This window comes from Musa acuminata, chromosome BXJ2-7, assembly GCF_036884655.1.
Source record: "Musa acuminata AAA Group cultivar baxijiao chromosome BXJ2-7, Cavendish_Baxijiao_AAA, whole genome shotgun sequence".
NCBI classification, from domain to species: Eukaryota; Viridiplantae; Streptophyta; class Magnoliopsida; order Zingiberales; family Musaceae; genus Musa; species Musa acuminata.
The window spans coordinates 2521087-2540087 of record NC_088344.1 but is presented as its reverse complement, the minus strand read 5'-3'; the positions used below and the strand labels follow the sequence as shown (position 1 = coordinate 2540087).

At 43.6% G+C, this 19001-nt stretch overlaps 4 protein-coding genes across 4 annotated transcripts; all 4 read right to left on the bottom strand.

The window, feature by feature from the left end:
- Positions 1-464: 464 nt before the first annotated feature.
- Positions 465-4000, bottom strand: LOC103990776 (BTB/POZ domain-containing protein At2g13690). Its single transcript, XM_009410038.3, has 2 exons — positions 3142-4000; positions 465-1567 (listed from the first exon to the last, which is right to left on the bottom strand). The coding sequence occupies exons 1-2, from the start codon at positions 3847-3849 to the stop codon at positions 644-646; spliced, it is 1632 nt and encodes a 543-aa protein (XP_009408313.2). The 5' UTR covers positions 3850-4000; the 3' UTR covers positions 465-643.
- Positions 4001-4492: 492 nt separating this feature from the next.
- LOC103991122 (stearoyl-[acyl-carrier-protein] 9-desaturase 1, chloroplastic-like) lies at positions 4493-6296 on the bottom strand. The gene is made up of 2 exons (XM_009410480.3): positions 5538-6296; positions 4493-5446 (listed from the first exon to the last, which is right to left on the bottom strand). Exons 1-2 carry the CDS (start codon positions 6123-6125, stop codon positions 4889-4891), a joined length of 1146 nt encoding a protein of 381 aa, XP_009408755.2. The 5' UTR covers positions 6126-6296; the 3' UTR covers positions 4493-4888.
- Positions 6297-6798: 502 nt separating this feature from the next.
- LOC103990777 (UDP-glucuronate:xylan alpha-glucuronosyltransferase 1-like) lies at positions 6799-10200 on the bottom strand. Its single transcript, XM_009410039.3, has 4 exons — positions 9821-10200; positions 8820-9020; positions 8106-8749; positions 6799-8042 (listed from the first exon to the last, which is right to left on the bottom strand). The coding sequence occupies exons 1-4, from the start codon at positions 9886-9888 to the stop codon at positions 7060-7062; spliced, it is 1896 nt and encodes a 631-aa protein (XP_009408314.2). The 5' UTR covers positions 9889-10200; the 3' UTR covers positions 6799-7059.
- Positions 10201-12829: 2629 nt separating this feature from the next.
- On the bottom strand, positions 12830-14317 carry LOC135616191 (uncharacterized). Its single transcript, XM_065115380.1, has 3 exons — positions 14061-14317; positions 13773-13962; positions 12830-13585 (listed from the first exon to the last, which is right to left on the bottom strand). Exons 1-3 carry the CDS (start codon positions 14196-14198, stop codon positions 13131-13133), a joined length of 783 nt encoding a protein of 260 aa, XP_064971452.1. The 5' UTR covers positions 14199-14317; the 3' UTR covers positions 12830-13130.
- Between the last annotated feature and the right edge of the window lie 4684 nt (positions 14318-19001).

The window sequence follows — 19001 nt, the reverse complement described above, 5'->3', positions numbered from 1 at the left end:
TCTAATATTTCTCCTCTTGTGGTTGCACTCTGACATTATTACAAATACTGGTTTTGTGTTCCCTATTTCAAACAAATTTTAAAAAATCTGCAAGAGAGTGAACCAGACAAACAAGAAAACAGGAAATTTAACACAAAATGAGAAACTTGTATCTAAGTGATGAACCTGTTGACTCAAAATCCATCTCAAAGAGTATGTAGTTACTACAAGGACAACTAGATATATCTCGATCAAAGAATGAAAAAGAAGATATCATCTTCAAAATACTCCCAGTAGCAGGATTAACTACAAATTAGAAAAAGTTGAAAGATTCAGACACTGTAATTACACAACATCTTATTACTGACTAGAAACATGATGCTACCTGCACACTTTGAAATCAGAATAGTGGTAAAGAATAATTTTGTTAGGTCACAATGACTTCATGAAAACAGCAACCTCCAGAAAGAATAATTTGCACTAACTAGAAACAAAACCAGAGCAAATACTACATTATAAGCCACCATTCCTTCCAGTTAATCCTACATTTCTTTGTAAAAACATGGGGTACATTAAACAACATTACATTATTGAACTCTACCAGTAGTTAGTCTACAGGATACTTACACCACACGACAAATCTAACATTAGAAAATAGAAGATATCATCTACGTGCTTCACAAGTTCTTACAAATGACCTTCGCCACCATACCTGAAAAGCCTTGCACAAATTTGGGCATTCAGTTCCATGACCGGCAAAGCAGCGGAACCATTCCTCAAATAAGATCTGTTGCTGCTTCAGCCTAAGGGTAAGAATCACTTGACCCAAGCTTTCCTCCAGCATCCTCATGTCGAGCCCCTTCGAACAACGTTGTAACCAGCCAAAGTCCATTAACATTGGGCCAAACCATGATTGAAGTATGCTGAATCTCATGCCACCTGGACACTGCAACTTCCTCAAGCCTAATGCAATAAACACATTTGCTGATATCCTACTGAGTTCATACCTCAACATCGGTGATGCCCTCTCATGCATCCTAATCAATTCTTTTTGGTTTGCCCATAAACCTACAAAATCTTCTGCCATCTCCTTGTCTATAAGAATTTCTAGCAACCAATTAAGGTTTTCGACTTGCTTAGAGACCCTTTCAATCAGTGGCTTTGTTCGTTTCCCAGCTGTCATTTGATCCATAGGAATTGAGTTCAAGGCTTCTTCAAAGAGCTTGACCAGGGAATTCAGACAAGAATGGCAAACGTTGTATAGGCTGTCCTTGTTAAGTCCAACAGGTTCTTTCTGATAGACTGAGCTTTTGGATAGCAGACCATTCACTAAAGACCGCATCTCCCTCCTCGCATTGCCATTTGTTGCATTTGTAACAGACTGAATGAGCTGCACTGCAAGATCTTCTGAGTGGTTACAATCTTGTGGGTCTAACCTAGCTAACACATCTTCACATATTGCCTTATCAATTGTACTCGTTGCAAACAATCTCTTCAGCTTCTCCTCCTCAGTTTCAGTCCATGGAACAGCCTCAATATACTTCAAACAGGACCTCATGCCTCTATCGAACATAATTTTCAAACATACCTGAAGGACCAAGAAGCAATTAGTACTAAAAACAAGATTACAAAGAAAGATTGCATAATGAGCAACCTTTGACCATTTCGAGAATATTGTCCGTTCATATTTTATTTTGCCATTTAGCCACTACTGCCAACACTAAATCTGAGTCATCATACCATCAAACTTCGAAACAAATAGTCCAGATGTGAACCAAAACAGCTTGCTTGTAAAAGATACACATGAAGGGAGTTAGCACTTGATTTTCAGAAATACAAGAGAGAAAACCGAGCTGATCACACATTTTGGAGAGACCAAATGATTCTAACTTGAGCCAGACCCCAAATCAAGCATATTGTATCATGTTGAACAGAAAGTGTACAAAAAAGTATGATGGAGGTGGGACAAGAAGTAGTTCGATTAGAAACGTACATACGGTCAAAGAAAATGCATCATTCAAAGCCTGCTGAAGAGATTATTCTTGAAATGCATCATCTATGAGAGAGAATAATCAGCAAGCTGCCTCTTCATCACTTACTGTGCAAGGATCACCACTAGAAGAGTAATCATGCAGCAGTGATGTTGTCGACATATGAATTTGCTTCTTTTTAGCTTACACACTTTTGATTGCCTCTTCTTACTGACATATTTATTGCATTAGAGATATGTAATCAAGGTAATTGGTAACTTGGTTCCATCATAAAATAAAATATTTGTATATGATAATATACTCATAGCAGGGAGGAATTGTAAACTAGAATATTGTAAGCTATACCTGTCACCTTTGACAGAGTTATTATGTGATGGGGCTAGTATGGGCCAATACATGTTCACTTGTTTTATAGTCTACACACCTTTGATTGCCTCTTCTTGTTGTCGTATTTATCTTAATGCATTGATAATACGTAATCAAGGTGATTGGTAGCTTGGGTCCTTTATTTATTTGTAACCGTTCAAATATCACTTGAGGGATGATGGACTACTCTGATGTAACAAAATTTGTTAATTAAACATTTGTTTTTTATAAACACATTTAGTCTCCCATCGATTAAGTAGCAGAGGAAACAAAACCTTATAGGCAGTAGAGTCACCTCTACTCTACCCTCAAATGCTTTTCTTGATCCACCCAAAGGGATGAAAACGTGCAAGGCTCATCCAAAGAGGACAATTCCTAATTGACCCTTATACTTGTGCGGATGAAGAGTTGAAGGCAAATGATGACAAAGAAATTTGAGATTTTATAGGTCATGGATTCTTTAACACAAACATGAACTTTAGTTGCAAATGATGGTTCGGATGCTATATAATTAGAGAACCAAACTTAGTTATAGATTTCTTTTTCTGTCAAACAATCTGATGAAAGAACAGACTCCTAAATTGTTCTCTACCAAGTTAATACAAAGTTATTATGTTACTTAATAGTTATATTCCATACTCTCCACTAAAAAAAAACTGTAATGGCATCATATTGCAACATTAGCATAACTTAATATTTTGAACATGCGAAATTCCTACACAGGTTCTCAAAGATAATAAGCTAAGCTAGATGACTAAAAGTGCAAGCCCATCTTAAGATCTAGTCAAAAGTGAAGCATTCTAACCTCCAGAACACCGATTGCTCGAGACACTCCTGCCTTCATGAGCCATCTTGATGCATCCTTCTCATACATCAGCTCAATGGTCTCCTTAAAGACATCCACATCTTCGACACCAGAAACCTCGATCTTCTGGCAATCAGCATCCGAGACCTTCCGAGTAGAATCCATAACCCTGGCCGCAAAGAATGCGCTGCTTTCACACAGAACCGCAGAATCCAGTTCCAACACCAAGCATCTCCCATCTTTTCCCCTCAAAGAAAGCCTCAAATCCAAAGATCTCTCCCTTAGCAAAACCCTAGTGTCCGTCTTTGGCTTATCTGGAACCAAAGATCGCTCCTTTGGGGCCGGATCTGGGCATTCCGGCTCCGATTCGACGGCCGTCGTAGAGATCGAGGCGGAATCGAGGATCCCCGGCAGGGGGCCGAGGGGAGTGTCGGAGTCGATGGGGGAAACCCTTCCGGGGGAGAGGATACGGCGGGGGTCGATGATGCCGAGGCCGAGCTTGCTGCTGGGGGACGGGGAGCTGTGGAAGGAGCCCGGGTGGGAGAGCTTGGGCGGGGTCTTGGAGGGTCGGAGCTCACGGTGGGTGGAGGAGCTGCGGCGGTGGTCAGGGCTGTCGGGGGCGGCAACGAAGGAGCAGCACCAGACACGGCGGAGGCCGGGCGCCCGGCGGCCTGCGGAGGCGGATCTCACGCCTCTGGTTTCCGCCATTGCTTCGGCGATCGAGGAGGAGGAGGATAAAAACCAGTACCGGTAAGGGTCAGGGTTTCCTCTCCGGCGCCATCGGAGAGAGATCCCCGAGGTATCTTTGCAAAGCTCTCGTCTTTGCTTGCTTTATTGGCTTTCGCCATTGTCGTCTTCTTAAAAGTGGGAGGCGACGACGAGAAAGGAGTAACGTTAGAAAAGAGGAAGAAACGGGATCAGATCCAAGGTAGAGAGCTCAAGGTGCTCGGCTAAACGGTGTTCATATCGTGACACGTGGAGACGAGAAACGTCCAGATGGATATCGACCGTTCGATGATCATTTCAGGACGTGAATTCATTCGATGGATGCCATGTGGATTTTCGTTAATATATATATATATAGAAAGCATTTTTACAAGAAAAACGCTCTAATATTATATTTTTACCTCATGACATCTATCATATTTATTTTTTACTTCGAGACACTTTTTTATATAATTATATACAATAATATTCATCTTAAAATTATTAATACTATTTTTTTTATCATAAACTAGTACTGTTTTTAACATGCTATTTATTATTATACATGGTAAGGTACTGTTCTTAACATGGTATTTATTATATATGTATGGAAATGGATGCTGGTAACAGTGGATAGGTCGAAACATGAAAGAGATTTGTACTATATGCTTGTTGAAATGTATTTTCAATGTCACTACATCGATGATGAAACATAATTCTCCAGGTTTTCAGTCCCCTAAGTATTAAACAAATTTGCATTTCTACTCATTATGAAGCATAATGCAGTAAGTCTATCACAAACTATGTTATTCCTGCAAAGATGCCTTGTTCTTGTTCTTGTTCCTTCTCCTATCTGCCAAACATCTTGAATCCCAGTTCTTGGTATTGCTTGACATTCCACAATGCATCAAAAACTTGCAACATGATCCAACCAGAATGAAACTGGACATAGAGGAAGACAAATCCAACAATTAAGTTCACCAAATTGATCGGAGGTTACCAATCTGCATTGCCACGGTCTCTACCCTGCACTTTGTTATCTTTAGATCGTCACCTCCCTGTCGAAGATCCAGCTGAACTTTACTCTCTTTGGCTCCGCCACCTTGGCCCGCTCCTGCACCCTCCGCATCCTGGCCGGCAGACCGCAGACGAAGTCCCTCGCGCGACGACCCTCCCCGCTGAGCCCTGCCTCCAGCTTCTCCAGCCGCCACCGATCCACTAGGAACTCCACGATGGCCACGTAGTCGGCCGCCGTGTATACTCCGAGCCGCTGCGCCACGGCCGAGTAGTGATCGAACAGCCGCGGGTCGCGGCCGTCGACCATGAGGTGGGCCGGCATTGTGATCTTCTTGCGCATCATGTCGGCGATGGCGATCATGGCGCCGTCCGGGTCCAGCTCCAGCAGCTTCTCGACGATGCGGGCGTAGGCGTTCTCGTGCCGCTTCTCGTCGGCCGCGATGGTGCCGCAGACGCGCGCCAGCACGGCGTCGCCCCGATCCTTGGCGAGGCGGGCGGTGTTGCCGTGCGAGATGAAGGTAGCGCGCTCCTGGAAGGAGGTGTACACGAAGCCCAGGTAGGGGTTGTTCTCTGTCCCCGGATCCTGCCATCGACCAAATGCACTATGAGAACTCACCTTGCAGCACATCACATTAAATTACATAAAGGTTCGATAAATCGAAGGATTCACACACCATGCCGGCGCCGATAAGGTACTGCACGGTCTTCTCGAGCATGCGCATGTCGACGCGGCCGGAGAGGTAGAGGTACTTCCCCAGGATGTCGCCGTGGCGGTTCTCCTCGGCGGTCCACTTACGCGTCCACACGGCCCAGGGGCATTCGCTCGCCCCCGTCTCGTCCCGCACCCCGTCGAGCGTGTTGATCATCGTCTGGTACGTCGGCAGCGCCTCCTCAGTGATCATGTCGCCCACCAGCACCACGAAGTAGTCGTCCGGCAGCTCCGCCGTCCGGGCCCGCAGCGCCCGCACCTCCTCCTCGAACTCCTCTGTCGGGCGAGACGAGTCCGGCAGGAAGTCGGTCGGCTGCCAGCACTGCTCCACGGGCTTCAGTAGCGGCAGCAACGCCCGCGTGGCCCACCCCTCCAGCGACCGAAACACCTCCGCCTTCTCCGGCGGCATCGAGTGCTGGACCGCATTGCGACGCAGGGGCGGCACAGCGATGGCCGACACTCGGAGTCTCCTCGACCCGCCCACTTTCGGGCTGATCAAGGGGGAGGAGAGGAGGCGGTGGTGTGGGGAGAGGGCGAGGGAATGGGCCTGCATGGCTGCAACGACGGGCAGTGAGGAGGAGCTGTTGGCGACAGCAAGGTGTTTGTCTGTGATTTATACTGGTGTGGCGATCCAAACGCCCATGGTAACCTAGAGAAGCCATCGGAATACCGGTGGTTTCCGTGTCACAGTGTGCGACGAGGCCATCCAAGGGGAGGAGGGGGGTTGATGGAATCCAAAAAGCACGCTAAGCCCACAATAACTGTGCTTTGCTGTTTCTGAGAAGCAAGAACAGAACAAGTGGGTGCAGTGGTTTCGAGGATTCCTGTGGGTGTTTCCATTGTTACAGAGGTGGAATTCGGAGAGGATTGGGAGGGATATCATTGTTAAGATCGAGCGGTTTGTTTTTAGGTTGGAGATGGCATTGAAGGAGGTAATGGCGAGCAACTACTCGACCACTGGGAGACTGGGGAGTGTCACTCCATATCTATCTACCTTTGACTTCACGTGGGAATCTTGTTGACAGTGGGACCCATGGTTTAGGAGAGGAAACCAGGATTACGGATCAGTGGTGGCTTAAGATTGGGTGGGAATCAGTGTCCTGTATCTTAAACCCACAACGGTAATTCGGTACAAGTTAAATTTAAAGATTAAAATAATAATTTTACATTTTAAGATATATATATATATATATAGCTTGATTTCAGGATTAATCTATAGGTTGAAGTTGACCATGTAAAGAGACCTGTGGATATGCAAAGTTGATACAAGATTAAGTAACTATGTCAACATGTCCTTATTGCATGTTTTAGGATGCACTTATTCTTCTGGCATTTTGTTGCCTACATTGTGCAGTATAAATATATAGCTTTTCTGCAAGTTAAAGCTTGCTCTGTCTCCTCCATGTACGACTCTCTGTAAACCTCGACAGAGTAGTACATGGAGGTTCTTTTGCGGGGATCCGCCGCGGAGCTCGTGGTAATGGCTCTTATCCGGTGATTGATGCGTGCGGCTCGTCCCAGTGAAGCAACATGGCCTGCCACCGGCAGAATTTCTCGAAGCACACATGGCGTCTTGGGTCCGTCACGTTGCGCCTCCAGTGACGGTCGGGGAAGTTCGCCTTCTCCGCCTCCCGCCGAGCGTACTCCAGCCCAGCCTTCGTCAGCGTGGACAGCAGGCAGAAGCTCTGAAGGCTCTCCGGCATGCTGTCGTGCACCTTCCACCACGTGGCGTGCGCCTCGTCGCTGGCGAAGCTCCGGTAGGTGACGGAGTTCCAGTTGCAGTCGAAGTCCCGGAAGCACATCCATGGCTTCACCCCCAGGTAGTGCAGGACGTAGAGGCCGGGCGTCTCGGCCGCGAACAGTGCCGTCTTCTTTGCCCTCACCCTCTCGCTGTCGCCCTCCCAGAAGTGCTTCAGGAAGTTCATGTGCCTGGGGATGCGGTGCCACCACGTGAAGATCTCGTTGAGGTAGCCCTGGTCGCCCCCGTTGTACGACGTGATATCGTCGATGTGAGCCATCAGCAGCTGGAAGGTGAAGTTGCAGGGTTCGATCACCATCACGCCGGAGTTGAAGATGGTGGCGTTGTTCCCCGTCGCGGACACCTCCGGCATCCCGAACAGGAAGTCGATGTTCCTCAGGACGAGCAGGTCGGCGTCGATGAAGATGATCTTGTCGTAGTCAGTGAGCTGCCACAGCCGGAACTTGCTGTAGTTCCACTCATTGTAGGCGTTCTTCTCGGCCTTGGGGTTTCGGATCCGTCGGATGGTTCGGACCTTCCACCCTGCAGCTTCGAGACCGCTCCGGTGACTGCCGCTAATCGACTCATCCACCAGTACGACGAGGTCCCTCGTCGACCCCGCCAAGCGGATGCTCCGAGCCACGGCGATCGCCCCGCAGGCGTATACCTCCACAGAGTGCAGTATCGTGGCATAAGCTTCTCGAGCTCCTCGACCTCCTGCTTGCGGCCGCACTGCAGGAAGAAACATGATGATTCATTGCCATGGTAGAAAACAAAGATGATCGAACAACTCACCTGCTGGTTTCAGTGGAACCGCGAGTTCGCACGACCCGACCGGAAGCTGGAGCTTCTCCTGCAACGCCGGTACGTCAGGCTTGTACAGCCAAGCATTGCCTTCTCTTCCGACGAGGCTTTTGCAGCTGAACAGGTTGGGGATCGGGAAGCACTCGGTGAGGAGGAGCACATGGACAGCGGAGGCTCCTCCTGCAGAAGCTACCGCGAGCTTGGCTGCCGAGAGCTGCAAGTGCAGCCTCGCGACGTCTCTGGCCCAGCTCTTCGACCTGCGGCAGGGAAGCTTCACGGCGACAACATCGAACCTTGATCCTTTCTTTAGTCGGGCCTGAGGCAGAGATGGACAAGTAGGCACTTCGTCTTCTTCTTCCTCGTCGATCCATTCGGGGTAGAGAACATCCCAAGTGATGCTCGTGTCTGCGTAGTCCAGCTGCACTACAGAAAGCTCTGCATTTGGCATCGTCCGCCTCCACACGCCGATCTCCGTGACATTGAAGTTGAGCATGCCAATCCTGAGACTTCCTTCTCTGCCATCTACGCTTCGGAGAACATCCGATACCTGTCGCCAATCAACATCCAAATCGGACAAGTATCGAGGATCCGAGAGTTTCTTCTGCCAAATCCGCCCAACATCTGCAAATCTGGACCTGCATTCGCAAACAAACCATTCAACGTCTACAAATCTAGACCTGCATTTGACAGCCAACATCTACAAACCTAGAACTGGACTGCAGGAGCTGCTCATTATGTGCTGCTGGGCAGTGGAGAAGGGTTAAGGCCGCACAACATGTCATCACAAACAGGGCCAGTTTCAATGAGTGGAACTTGCAGCCTGAGCTCCAACCCGAAAACATGACCCTGTACCTGTCTCCTTCCCTGGAATCTCTGCACCTCATCTTTCTTTTGCTTGTTTCATCACTGAAACAGAAACACACAAGGCATGAATCAAGGAAAGATAATTTCTCTTTCCAAATTATGCAATGAGATCTATATATCCATTAGAAGTTTAGCCATCACTGTACACTACGGACATTCGACATTCAATCCCATATCTGCTTTTTCCCACATTCACTGCCACCTCTGCTTTTCCGCTTCCTCTGGCACATTAATGTTTCCATCTTAATCTGTGTTCCTCTGTCATCTATCTCTTCATTCATCCATCGACATCGTACATTGTGCAGTGACATAAAAGATGGCCTTCCAGCTCAAGCTCACACCCACAAATTTGATCAGAGACAGCTATAGATTATGCGGTGGCTGATGCAGGGAACCTTCTTTTCCATGGTGCATGCCCCTCTCATGCTGTCATCGTTGTCCAGCTAAACTAAAGGGATGCCGTGGGAGATTAAGCATGACCAGACTCGCATCCTCAACAATCAAAGATGGTGTTCATGACATGGATGATCAGAATTCTGAGTCACAGAAATAGCCGTTCTGGTTGCAGAAAGAAATCACGATGGCCAGATCAGAGCATTTTTTTATTGGTCATTGCGATGGAGAAATCACAATTCCAGAAGCTTATAGTGTTTCCTATGATTATTTCAGTGGTTCTTTAATTGGAAGATTTCTCCATCACACTGACCACAAAAAAAATGCTCTACACAGTACGAAATGTCACAAACATTATCATCTATAAGAAGAGAGAGAGCAGAACAATAGGATACTACAGGATAAACCAATTCCAGAATAATTCATGATCTATAAGAAGGAAAATGGACCTTATAGCCGATGAATACCGTCCTTCTGCGAGGTTGGGAGATGCGGTGTTTAGCCCTCTCATGTTCATCAGTCTGATGCAGGGGAAGGTCTCACCTGGTCTCCCATCGACAAAAAGAATAAGAAGAAGAAGATGAAGACATAATTCTCATGGATGACTTCTGTTTCCACAGCCTCAAACGGCAGCAATCTGAGTGCTTCTCAAGAAAAGCTTCGAACTGTGACATGGAAGGCATGACCGCTGCTAGGAGTATATAAAGATGACTATGGTTGGCAGCTGCAAGAAGGAAGGTTCAAGTAAGCAGTAAATAATGTGCTGCTGGTGCTGCTAGTAGACAACCAAAAGGAGTAGAAATGGGAAGACGCAGGGTGAGAAACTCACTTCCTAGTACGACATAGTCCAAGAAGCACGTTGAATACTGACCCTAAATCTCCGGAAGAAACCAGTCACTAAGGACAGTGAAGAGAACCAAATCAATCGCTGGGTCGACAGGGATACATTTACTGGAACGATCATCCTCACTAGAGACCAGTAGATTATATTATTGCAATGATCATTCTCTTTCGGCATTAGATTACTGAACCCTGATGCCCCTTCCACAAGATTCTCGTCGGAGAACAGATTGATAACCATATCACCATGACATATGTAGCGTTGAATTGATCCAATGGGTAGCATTTTGATGAACAGGTTTTGCATGTCGTCTTTGGAAGATGATGTTGGAGTCACTCCATGCTTGACGAGTAGTAGACGAAGACCACAGTGTGCGCTTGGCCTTCGTTGTCGTGGGGTCGAGACGTGGGGCCATCTCACGTGGCGGTGTCACGGCGACAACGACACACACAAATATATATATATATATATATATATATATATATATTAGAAATACAGACAAAATAGGAGTGGAAGAAAAAGAAATAGCACTAAAATTCTACTCCTTGAAATTGTTTTATAATTCTAATTTTTATTAATTTTGATTATTTATTGATCATAATTCATGGAATCTTTCATCTCAACCAATCAATCGATATCTATCAATATAAGCCCAATCTATCACGTCTCATTTGAGTGACTGGTCGAAAAGATCAAATATACAAGGATAATTCGATGATTCTGATCGCACGTTATTTGGGTGACTATTAAAAAAGATAAAATATGCAAGGATAATTAGTTGATTATGACTGATATGGATCACATAATTTACGTGGTCCAATAGATTCGATCAAATGATACGATAATTTTGTTTGTATGATGACCTCGTCTTCATCATAGATTACGATTTGTAGCTCGTGAATTAGGGTTTGATGCAATTGCACATCAACTTGATGCCTACAATAAAAGATCGAGTATTTCCCACAGCTCTACCCTCTTATAAACATCAGTGTGTTCATTATATATGTGCATACTCATTTATCATTAGGAATCAAATCAATCTCTCATCTTTTCCTTCCAATTTGGCAAAATAGAATTCATCGAACACGACTGCATCGAGATGCGTGCACCGCATCAATCTGACACGGTTTCCGGCCGCCCGGTCATCACCGCCGTCCACTTTACATCACGCGGTCCGGATCTGACGCCTGTCGCAGCTGACGCCACTTCCGAGTTAGGAGCCGGGACCCACCGGTGTGAGCCACAAGCAAGCTGGGGACCCACTAGATCCGACGGTGGTCATCATTTCGGGTGGGTACAACCACCGTGGCACGGTTGGTACTTTGGAGGGGCTATCGGTAATTATGGGACGTGTGGACATTTACTGCGAGGGAAAGGGCGGCATGAATGGACGGGTGCAACTCTTCGACATCACATCACCTCAACATCATTTCATTTGGGTGGACGAGAGATCTGTGTGAGTTGACATCAACATAAATTAGCAGATCAAGTAATCTCAGAATGACGAACATTTATATCCAAATTTAGGTGAACTTTACATCTTAAAAAAGGAGGGTTTAGTACATACCATTCTCCTTTTAATATAATAACTTTGTAAAAAATCAAATATTTTATTACTCAAAATTGATGGGATGATATTGAAAAGTTAATTTGGCCCCACATCAAGAAGAGTTGAATGGTGTTGAAATTTGGCATTTGATCACATCAGATTCATTAGTGTTTCAATAAATTGGGTGAGAGAGAGAACATCTCATATCTCCTCATGGTAGCTAATCTTTATAGAGAAGTAGAGGTCAAGCATCAGCACCAACTAAAGCTTGTGTTCTTTGCAGGCAAACTGAAGCTTAGTAGCTTCTTGCAGTGGCAGTATTTGCCAAGAAGTTGCAGTAAACCAGTGTGATATATAGGAATCACAGTGCAAGTGGCAACCATGCAACTCAAGGTCTCATTCCTTCCAACAAGCAAGAAGAAAAATAAGATGCAGAGAGTACAAGAAGCCCATGAGTTCCAACTCTTTCCATGTCCTGCTTGTCTCCCAACTAAGAGAAGCATTACACTTTAAGTGCCTTGTTAATGTCTTTACATCTGCAAATATGTTCCTACCATGATCTCCTTTACTCCCTCTTGTACTGGCCTTCTCTTGCTCTCATGACAACCCCCACCACAGCTCAAGCCTCTATTTTTATTGCCATGACACATACTGGCACTGCAACCCTTTTTTTTTTTTTTTTTCTCTCTCTCTCTTTCTCTCTGCATGAATGTAGAGGACCCTAAAGCTGGGGATGGACATTTGGAAACCATGGCCTTGTCCTTTGCTCTTCATTTAAGGGAAAAGGGACAGTTCCACATAGATTCACTGATAAATGTTACATCATTAATCTCTTGTTTCCTGCTACTCCCTCATCCACAGAAAATGTTGATATATATATACACACACCTATGCTTTTTGCAGTTATATGGATTGAGTTGGAGTTGATGTCAGGCCCATGCTTTCCTCCCCATCCCCACCCTCACACTTTTGAGAAGATTCCAAGCACCAAAACCTTCTCCCTGTTCTTTTCTCTTCAGTGGTTTTGGCTGCAGCGAGCACTCATTAATAGGAGACTGCTACTTAGCTTCAAACCAGCAACATATTTATGGAGGACAAAAAGTCATACATGCTCCCATAGAGAGCAGCCAAAACCAGGCAAGGAGGTGTTTACAAGGGGCAGCCACCAACCCCCGCCAAAATGACCGTCCCATCTATTTCTAGAAGATGGACTCACATTCCAAAACTATTTCTCTCTGTCTCACTCTCACTACTTCCTTTAGCAAAACTGATTCAGTGCCTCGATGCAGAAAGACATGACAAAAGTCCTGGTGACCCAAAGACCCAAACTCATGAGGCCACAAACTACAATGTAAGACTGGAATCCAACTTAGCAGCAATTTATACTCAGGTGAGAGAACTGGCTGGAGAGAGCAGACCCTTTTGGCCCCTTGGATTCAGCATCCCTACCCTTGCTCTTGGTGGAGGCATGCCTTCCCTTGAGCTTGGCAATGTCCTGGATGGAGCTGCTGGTGTAGGGAATGGTTGAAGCCTTCTGACAGCAGGAGAGCCACTTGGCCTGCATGTAGCTGGATCTCCTCCATGGGGGGATGTGGAGCCCCCTCTCTCTCAGGGACTGCTGTGCAGCTGAGCACAGCAGGGAGACAACCTTCTTAAGCTTCTCTTCCTTGCCAACAAAGATAGGAGGCAGAATGCTGGAGAGCTGAGTGTAGGCTAAGGTGGGCCTGGCAAGCTCAAACTGGGACCTGAAGTCTATGTCTATTATTATCCTTGCTGAGACACCATTCCCATCCACCATTACTATATCTATGAATTCGTAATCACCTGCAGTAAGAAGAAGATGACTAGTTAAAGTTTGCTTTGGCTGCACTGATTCAGAGCACAATGCAAACTGCTTCTCTCTACAATCCACGAAATATTAAGAAAGACAATGGATTAAGGCCTATAATATGGATACAAACGCAAGAACGAGGACCTTCCGCCTCAGCAGAACATAAGTGAGAAGCATCACCTCCAGGACACTCCATGGTTGCAACCCAAGAAGACCTACAGAGTGAAGCATCATAGCCATCCATTCTTAGTCTCATCATTAGCCTCTTATTCACTTTGCTCCTCTTCCTTTCATCCCCTGCATCCCTAACATGCTTCAGGGCCTTCTCAAAGACCTCCATTTCAGCATGCGTGTTGTCCCCAAGAATTCCCTGTCACCAACAGGATCACCACGAGAAGAGATATATCATTGCAAAACCAGTGCATGCATGGAGTGAAGAGATGGACTAAGGAGATGTCTACTAAAGACCTCAAGGAGGAGGAGAGTTTGCTGGTGGAGGGAGGTGGTTCCGGTGGTGGATGGAGTGGTGGGTGGTGGTGGTGGTGCGTCTGATTCCATGAAGTCATGGACCATCTGAACCAGCCTCTCTTCCTCTGAGCTGCCCATTCCCTCCTCTTTCTCCCCTCTTGCTCTGATGTGGCAGAGATGGAGGGAGGAAGTGAAGGAGGAGTGGTGCTTAGTTGAGACTCTTGGTGGTGGTGGTGGGGAAAGTCCAAGACAGTGATGACAAGTGATGTCGACAGAGTGAAGAAGGGTGCTTGAAAGGTAAAGGAGGACTTGTGAGCTTTAGACTTGCAGAGAGTGGGATATGCAACAATGATATCTATGGGCATATACTGTTCAGCACCCCACTGATCATGTGTATATACATATGTCACCTTGAAATTTGATTTATTTTCCATATATATCCTTCAAAAGAATTATATTATATATATATATATATATATTGAAAGTTAATTCATTTAAATTAGTGGAATATCATAATTGTCATGATCCAAGATTGACTCAAACTTGGACTAACATAATAAATACTCAACACATAGTAACTCATATAGAAATAGTGTGCTAATCTTAGTGGAACCTAAGCTCCAGTTAAGGACATATGGATCCGTTTATCGAAGTTTAGATTTCATCTCATATATCTTTTACACCTACAATATTAGTTGAAACATGCAGACTTCCTAATTAATATTGGAGTCTATAATAACTGATGGACTATTTATCATATACATTTCCAATAAGGACTTACTTATAATTCATGTATATTTATTTCTATGATAAGGACATGAAATATATGATAGTATATACGTAATATCTTTTACTATTATGGCTAGAATGTATTAAATGTCCCTTTATGATGATTGAGCATTTGCATATGAATGGGAGGTGGCAGACATTATACCTGTGGTAATTAGAAATGCTGTTTCCAGTTGTATTGTGAACACCAATGCTCAGGTGAAGTATTACTCTCCTTGCTTGCTTTCATCATTACTTGCCTACTGCAGGCAATCAGGAGATGTAAGTGACCTAAATTAATACAGCAATAACTTGCAGTTAATTGAAGTTAATAGCTTGGGACTCTCTCCTTCCCTTCTTCTTAATGGGCAATAATAGCCCATGTACATTCATATTTACTAGCAATTAATATACTCATAAAATACTTCAGCTCACCATGTACATGCCCCTCTTCAATACCAATTAAGTGACCTCTCTCTCTCTCTCTCTCTCTCTCTCTCATATACACCATGAACATATGATATATGTCTCTGGATATTATGGGTCCCGTGCACTTCTCTTTGGTTGTCTGTTTTATGGGTTATAAGTTATTGGTGATGAGTGTTAAAATGGTTTTGAGTTGTGAATTGCTGAGCTGATGAAGAGGAGGATAAAGGACTGAGATATGATGCTGCTGTCATGCACTTCATTGTAAGCATTGAAACAGAAGAAGGTGGACCAGTGGATATATGCACGACGGTGAGGTACAAGGATTAGGAGATGAAACAGCAGCAGCCCCAGAAGAGGAAGATGAGGGAGGCGAGGAGACAGTCTCGGAGAGATCAACGAGCTTCTCCTTGAGAAGATGGGAGCCGATGTGGCCGAAAGGATCGTCGGCGTAGCATCTGCTAACACATGAATTCTATGCATGGGATCACAATGGCGCACGTTCACCTTCATGTGACACACGGAGACACTATCTCACGTAACACAGCAGCATTAAGGAACTAAGTTGTGGGTAGCCACTCTCACAAACTGGAACTAATGGTGGAATATAGTTAATACAATGGATTACGGCAGAGAGGATATGTGATAGATAAGATTTTTTTAATTATATGAAGAAATCTGAAAAATCCTTTCTCGTAATCTATATAAATAGGAAAGGGAACATGTTAATGTATTTAAGCTTCTTTACTTTTTTAATAAAGCTTCTTCAATAAAATTTCTTTAATAATTATTATTATCTTCTATTCGAGGCTCCACGGTCAATCCTCATCTTCCTCATCGTGGTAGTCTTTGCTAATCTGCTTACTGTATTTAAGCTTCTTCACTTTTTCAATAAAGCTTCTTCAATAAAGCTTCTTCAATAATTATTTTTATCTTCTATTCTTTTCATCAATATGGTGGTGACAGCTATGTTATATAAATTACTCATCTAATGACAGCTTGACTCCTTCATAGGAGTAGTAATGGTAGGCACAAACAAGATATTGGATCTAATATTTTAGTCGGAATAAGATTCTATCTAATATGAGTTTTTAGGTTTGAAATGTATATTAAAAGACTAGTAAGTGCTGTTAAGAGTGTAAAAGAATAGATTTTGTCTCAATTTAAAGACTCGAGATTTTAGATGACTTACGGTGTTTACTAATTTAATAAGATGAATTTGTCAATCTTAAATATAAATTTTACATATTAGATTTGAGTTAATCTTAATAATCTCTATGTGAGCGGGAGTGTTAAGAATATATCCTCGTACAAAATTAATAAAATCCCTGTGATTAATAATGAGGGAGTGGTAATCGATCTCTTAGTAATTAGAACTTTAATCTTAACGATATATTGTCAAAGTTATTTTTCAACATAGTACTATAGAAATTAACTAATGCAAAGATAATAAATGACTTGGAAATAGTGAAAAAGTGGATGCATGTTTAATAAGAAAACTCAATCTAAAAAAATTAAAGAAAAATATGATCAACATAAAATTCAAGAACGTTACATTTAGTTTGAACATATAGCTAAGGAACTAAAATATAACGTTATGTATATGATCATGTGATGAGCTCGATTTTATTATGATCTCAATGTCGTCGACCAAGTCAGCATGGCTCGGTTTTGATTTAAAAGCACAGAGTCATTGAAGGTAATCCTTGAGATGAACGGACGGGGTGGCCGCAATGGGGGACGAGGTGTCCAAGGTGGATTTGAGATGCTGTTCGTGCATCCAATGTGGGTTCCGATCTCCTTGGAGATTCTGCACAAAGGTTGATATGGGGAGGGAGCAACGAGAACAAGAGGGTTCAGCATGAGAGAGAAAGATCCGGCTTTTTAGGCAGGCACAAAGGGTCAACTTTTATACCTAGGCAATCCGAAGGGACCATTCATGATTGTAGTATATTTTCCTTTTGTTATTTATCCATGTGGACGATTGATCCGTATGACTCCCTACGACTTGTCATTAGTAGAGGCTAATAGAAGGGGCATAGGTATGTTTAGTCGCTCGGGGACCCCTACCCCCAGTGGTTGGCGAGGTCGGCTCAAGCAACTCCTTACGACCTATCATCCGCAGAGATCGACAAAAGAGGGGCGCCAATTTGTTCGACCGTTTAGATGCCACTATCCTTGACAACCGCTAAGGTCGACTTGTACTACTCGTCATGGACTATTGTCCACGACGATCGACAGGTCATTGCCCTACTATCGAGTGAGGGGATGACCTGACCTTCGACCTCCATGTCAGCTCCTTGTGACGGTCCGTTGGTGGACTATAATTATTGTCAGGATATATCCTATCAAATTTAATATCGGGAAGATAAATCTTTCGATCGAAACGATTTCTTTAAGAATATTTTGTTCGAAGCTTACCAAAAAGAGTTTTGTCGAACAAATTAGAATATTAAGAAACATGCATCTTTTTGGCCCTCCAAGTAAAGTGAAACAATGACCCAACGTTATAATACTCGATCAAATCAACTTCATCATTAAGTCAAATCAACGTTCAAATTTAGCCTTATTATTAACCAAAGACGAATCCTCCTCCCTGAGATTATAAGAGCAAAAGCACTTGCAACTCCGACAAACCTTAACATGAAAATGGACACGACACAAAATTAAGTGAAGACAAATCAGACGCTCATCGCAACCCTCGTACAGCAGAAGCTCACAACTATCTCAAGCTAATGAGAGTAGAAACAGTTCCTAGTGATATTGATTCTGAGCCGAGTGGTTGATGGGCTTTGATGCATCCACTTGTTGCCACCCTTAACCTCGGAAACACCTCCTTGTGCGATCTCAAGAGATCAATCGTTTGATGCAACCGCTTCTCGGCTTCCTCCCAATCTTTCTTTTCTCATATGGTAGTGTTGCATTGGATTAATTATAGATTATCCTACATCTCTTTTATATACTGATCTCTAGATTTAAAAATTTATATTGAAATCCTTACGGTTAGACCTCTTTAGCATCATGATCTCTACACTTAAAAAATTTATATTAAAATTTTTATATTTTAATCTTATTTACTTATCCTATCGGCGTTGGTTTTATCGACGAAAGATATAGCATGTAATAATACGTACATAAATAACATGAAAATAATTTATAAAAAGATAATTTCAACGAAAGATATAGCACGTAATAATCGTGTGTGACTATTGTGGTGGTGATCGATGAAAACAACACGATAATCGTCCTTGTCGATGTCACAAATTATATAAAAATGATTAGCAAAAGGTAATTCCGATTCGATCTATATTTTATCCTAATGTCGGTAAAATTAATTTCACTTTCATAATTATAGAGATTTGAATGTAAATTTTTTTAAGTGAAGAGATCATCAAGATATTAAGAAGATTTAACTAAAAAATAATTTTTTAAATTTTAAAAATTAAAATACTAAAAAAAATGAGATAATTTATAATTAGCTTCGATGAAAACTCAGATCGACACGATTGCTACGGTGACCACGGCCACAAGATGAACGGTGCCACCTTGGGGACCAATGCTTTACGATGGGTGACAGACGGCACATCACAGTCGTCTGATCGTGATCTGATGGGTCATCTGACTTGGACCCACAAGACACCCTGGAGATCCATGAAGAGCCATGCTTTTCTCAATAGAATATATATATATATATATATATTATTTTTTTTAATTAAAAAATATTTGTTAGTACACCAAACAGGGGAT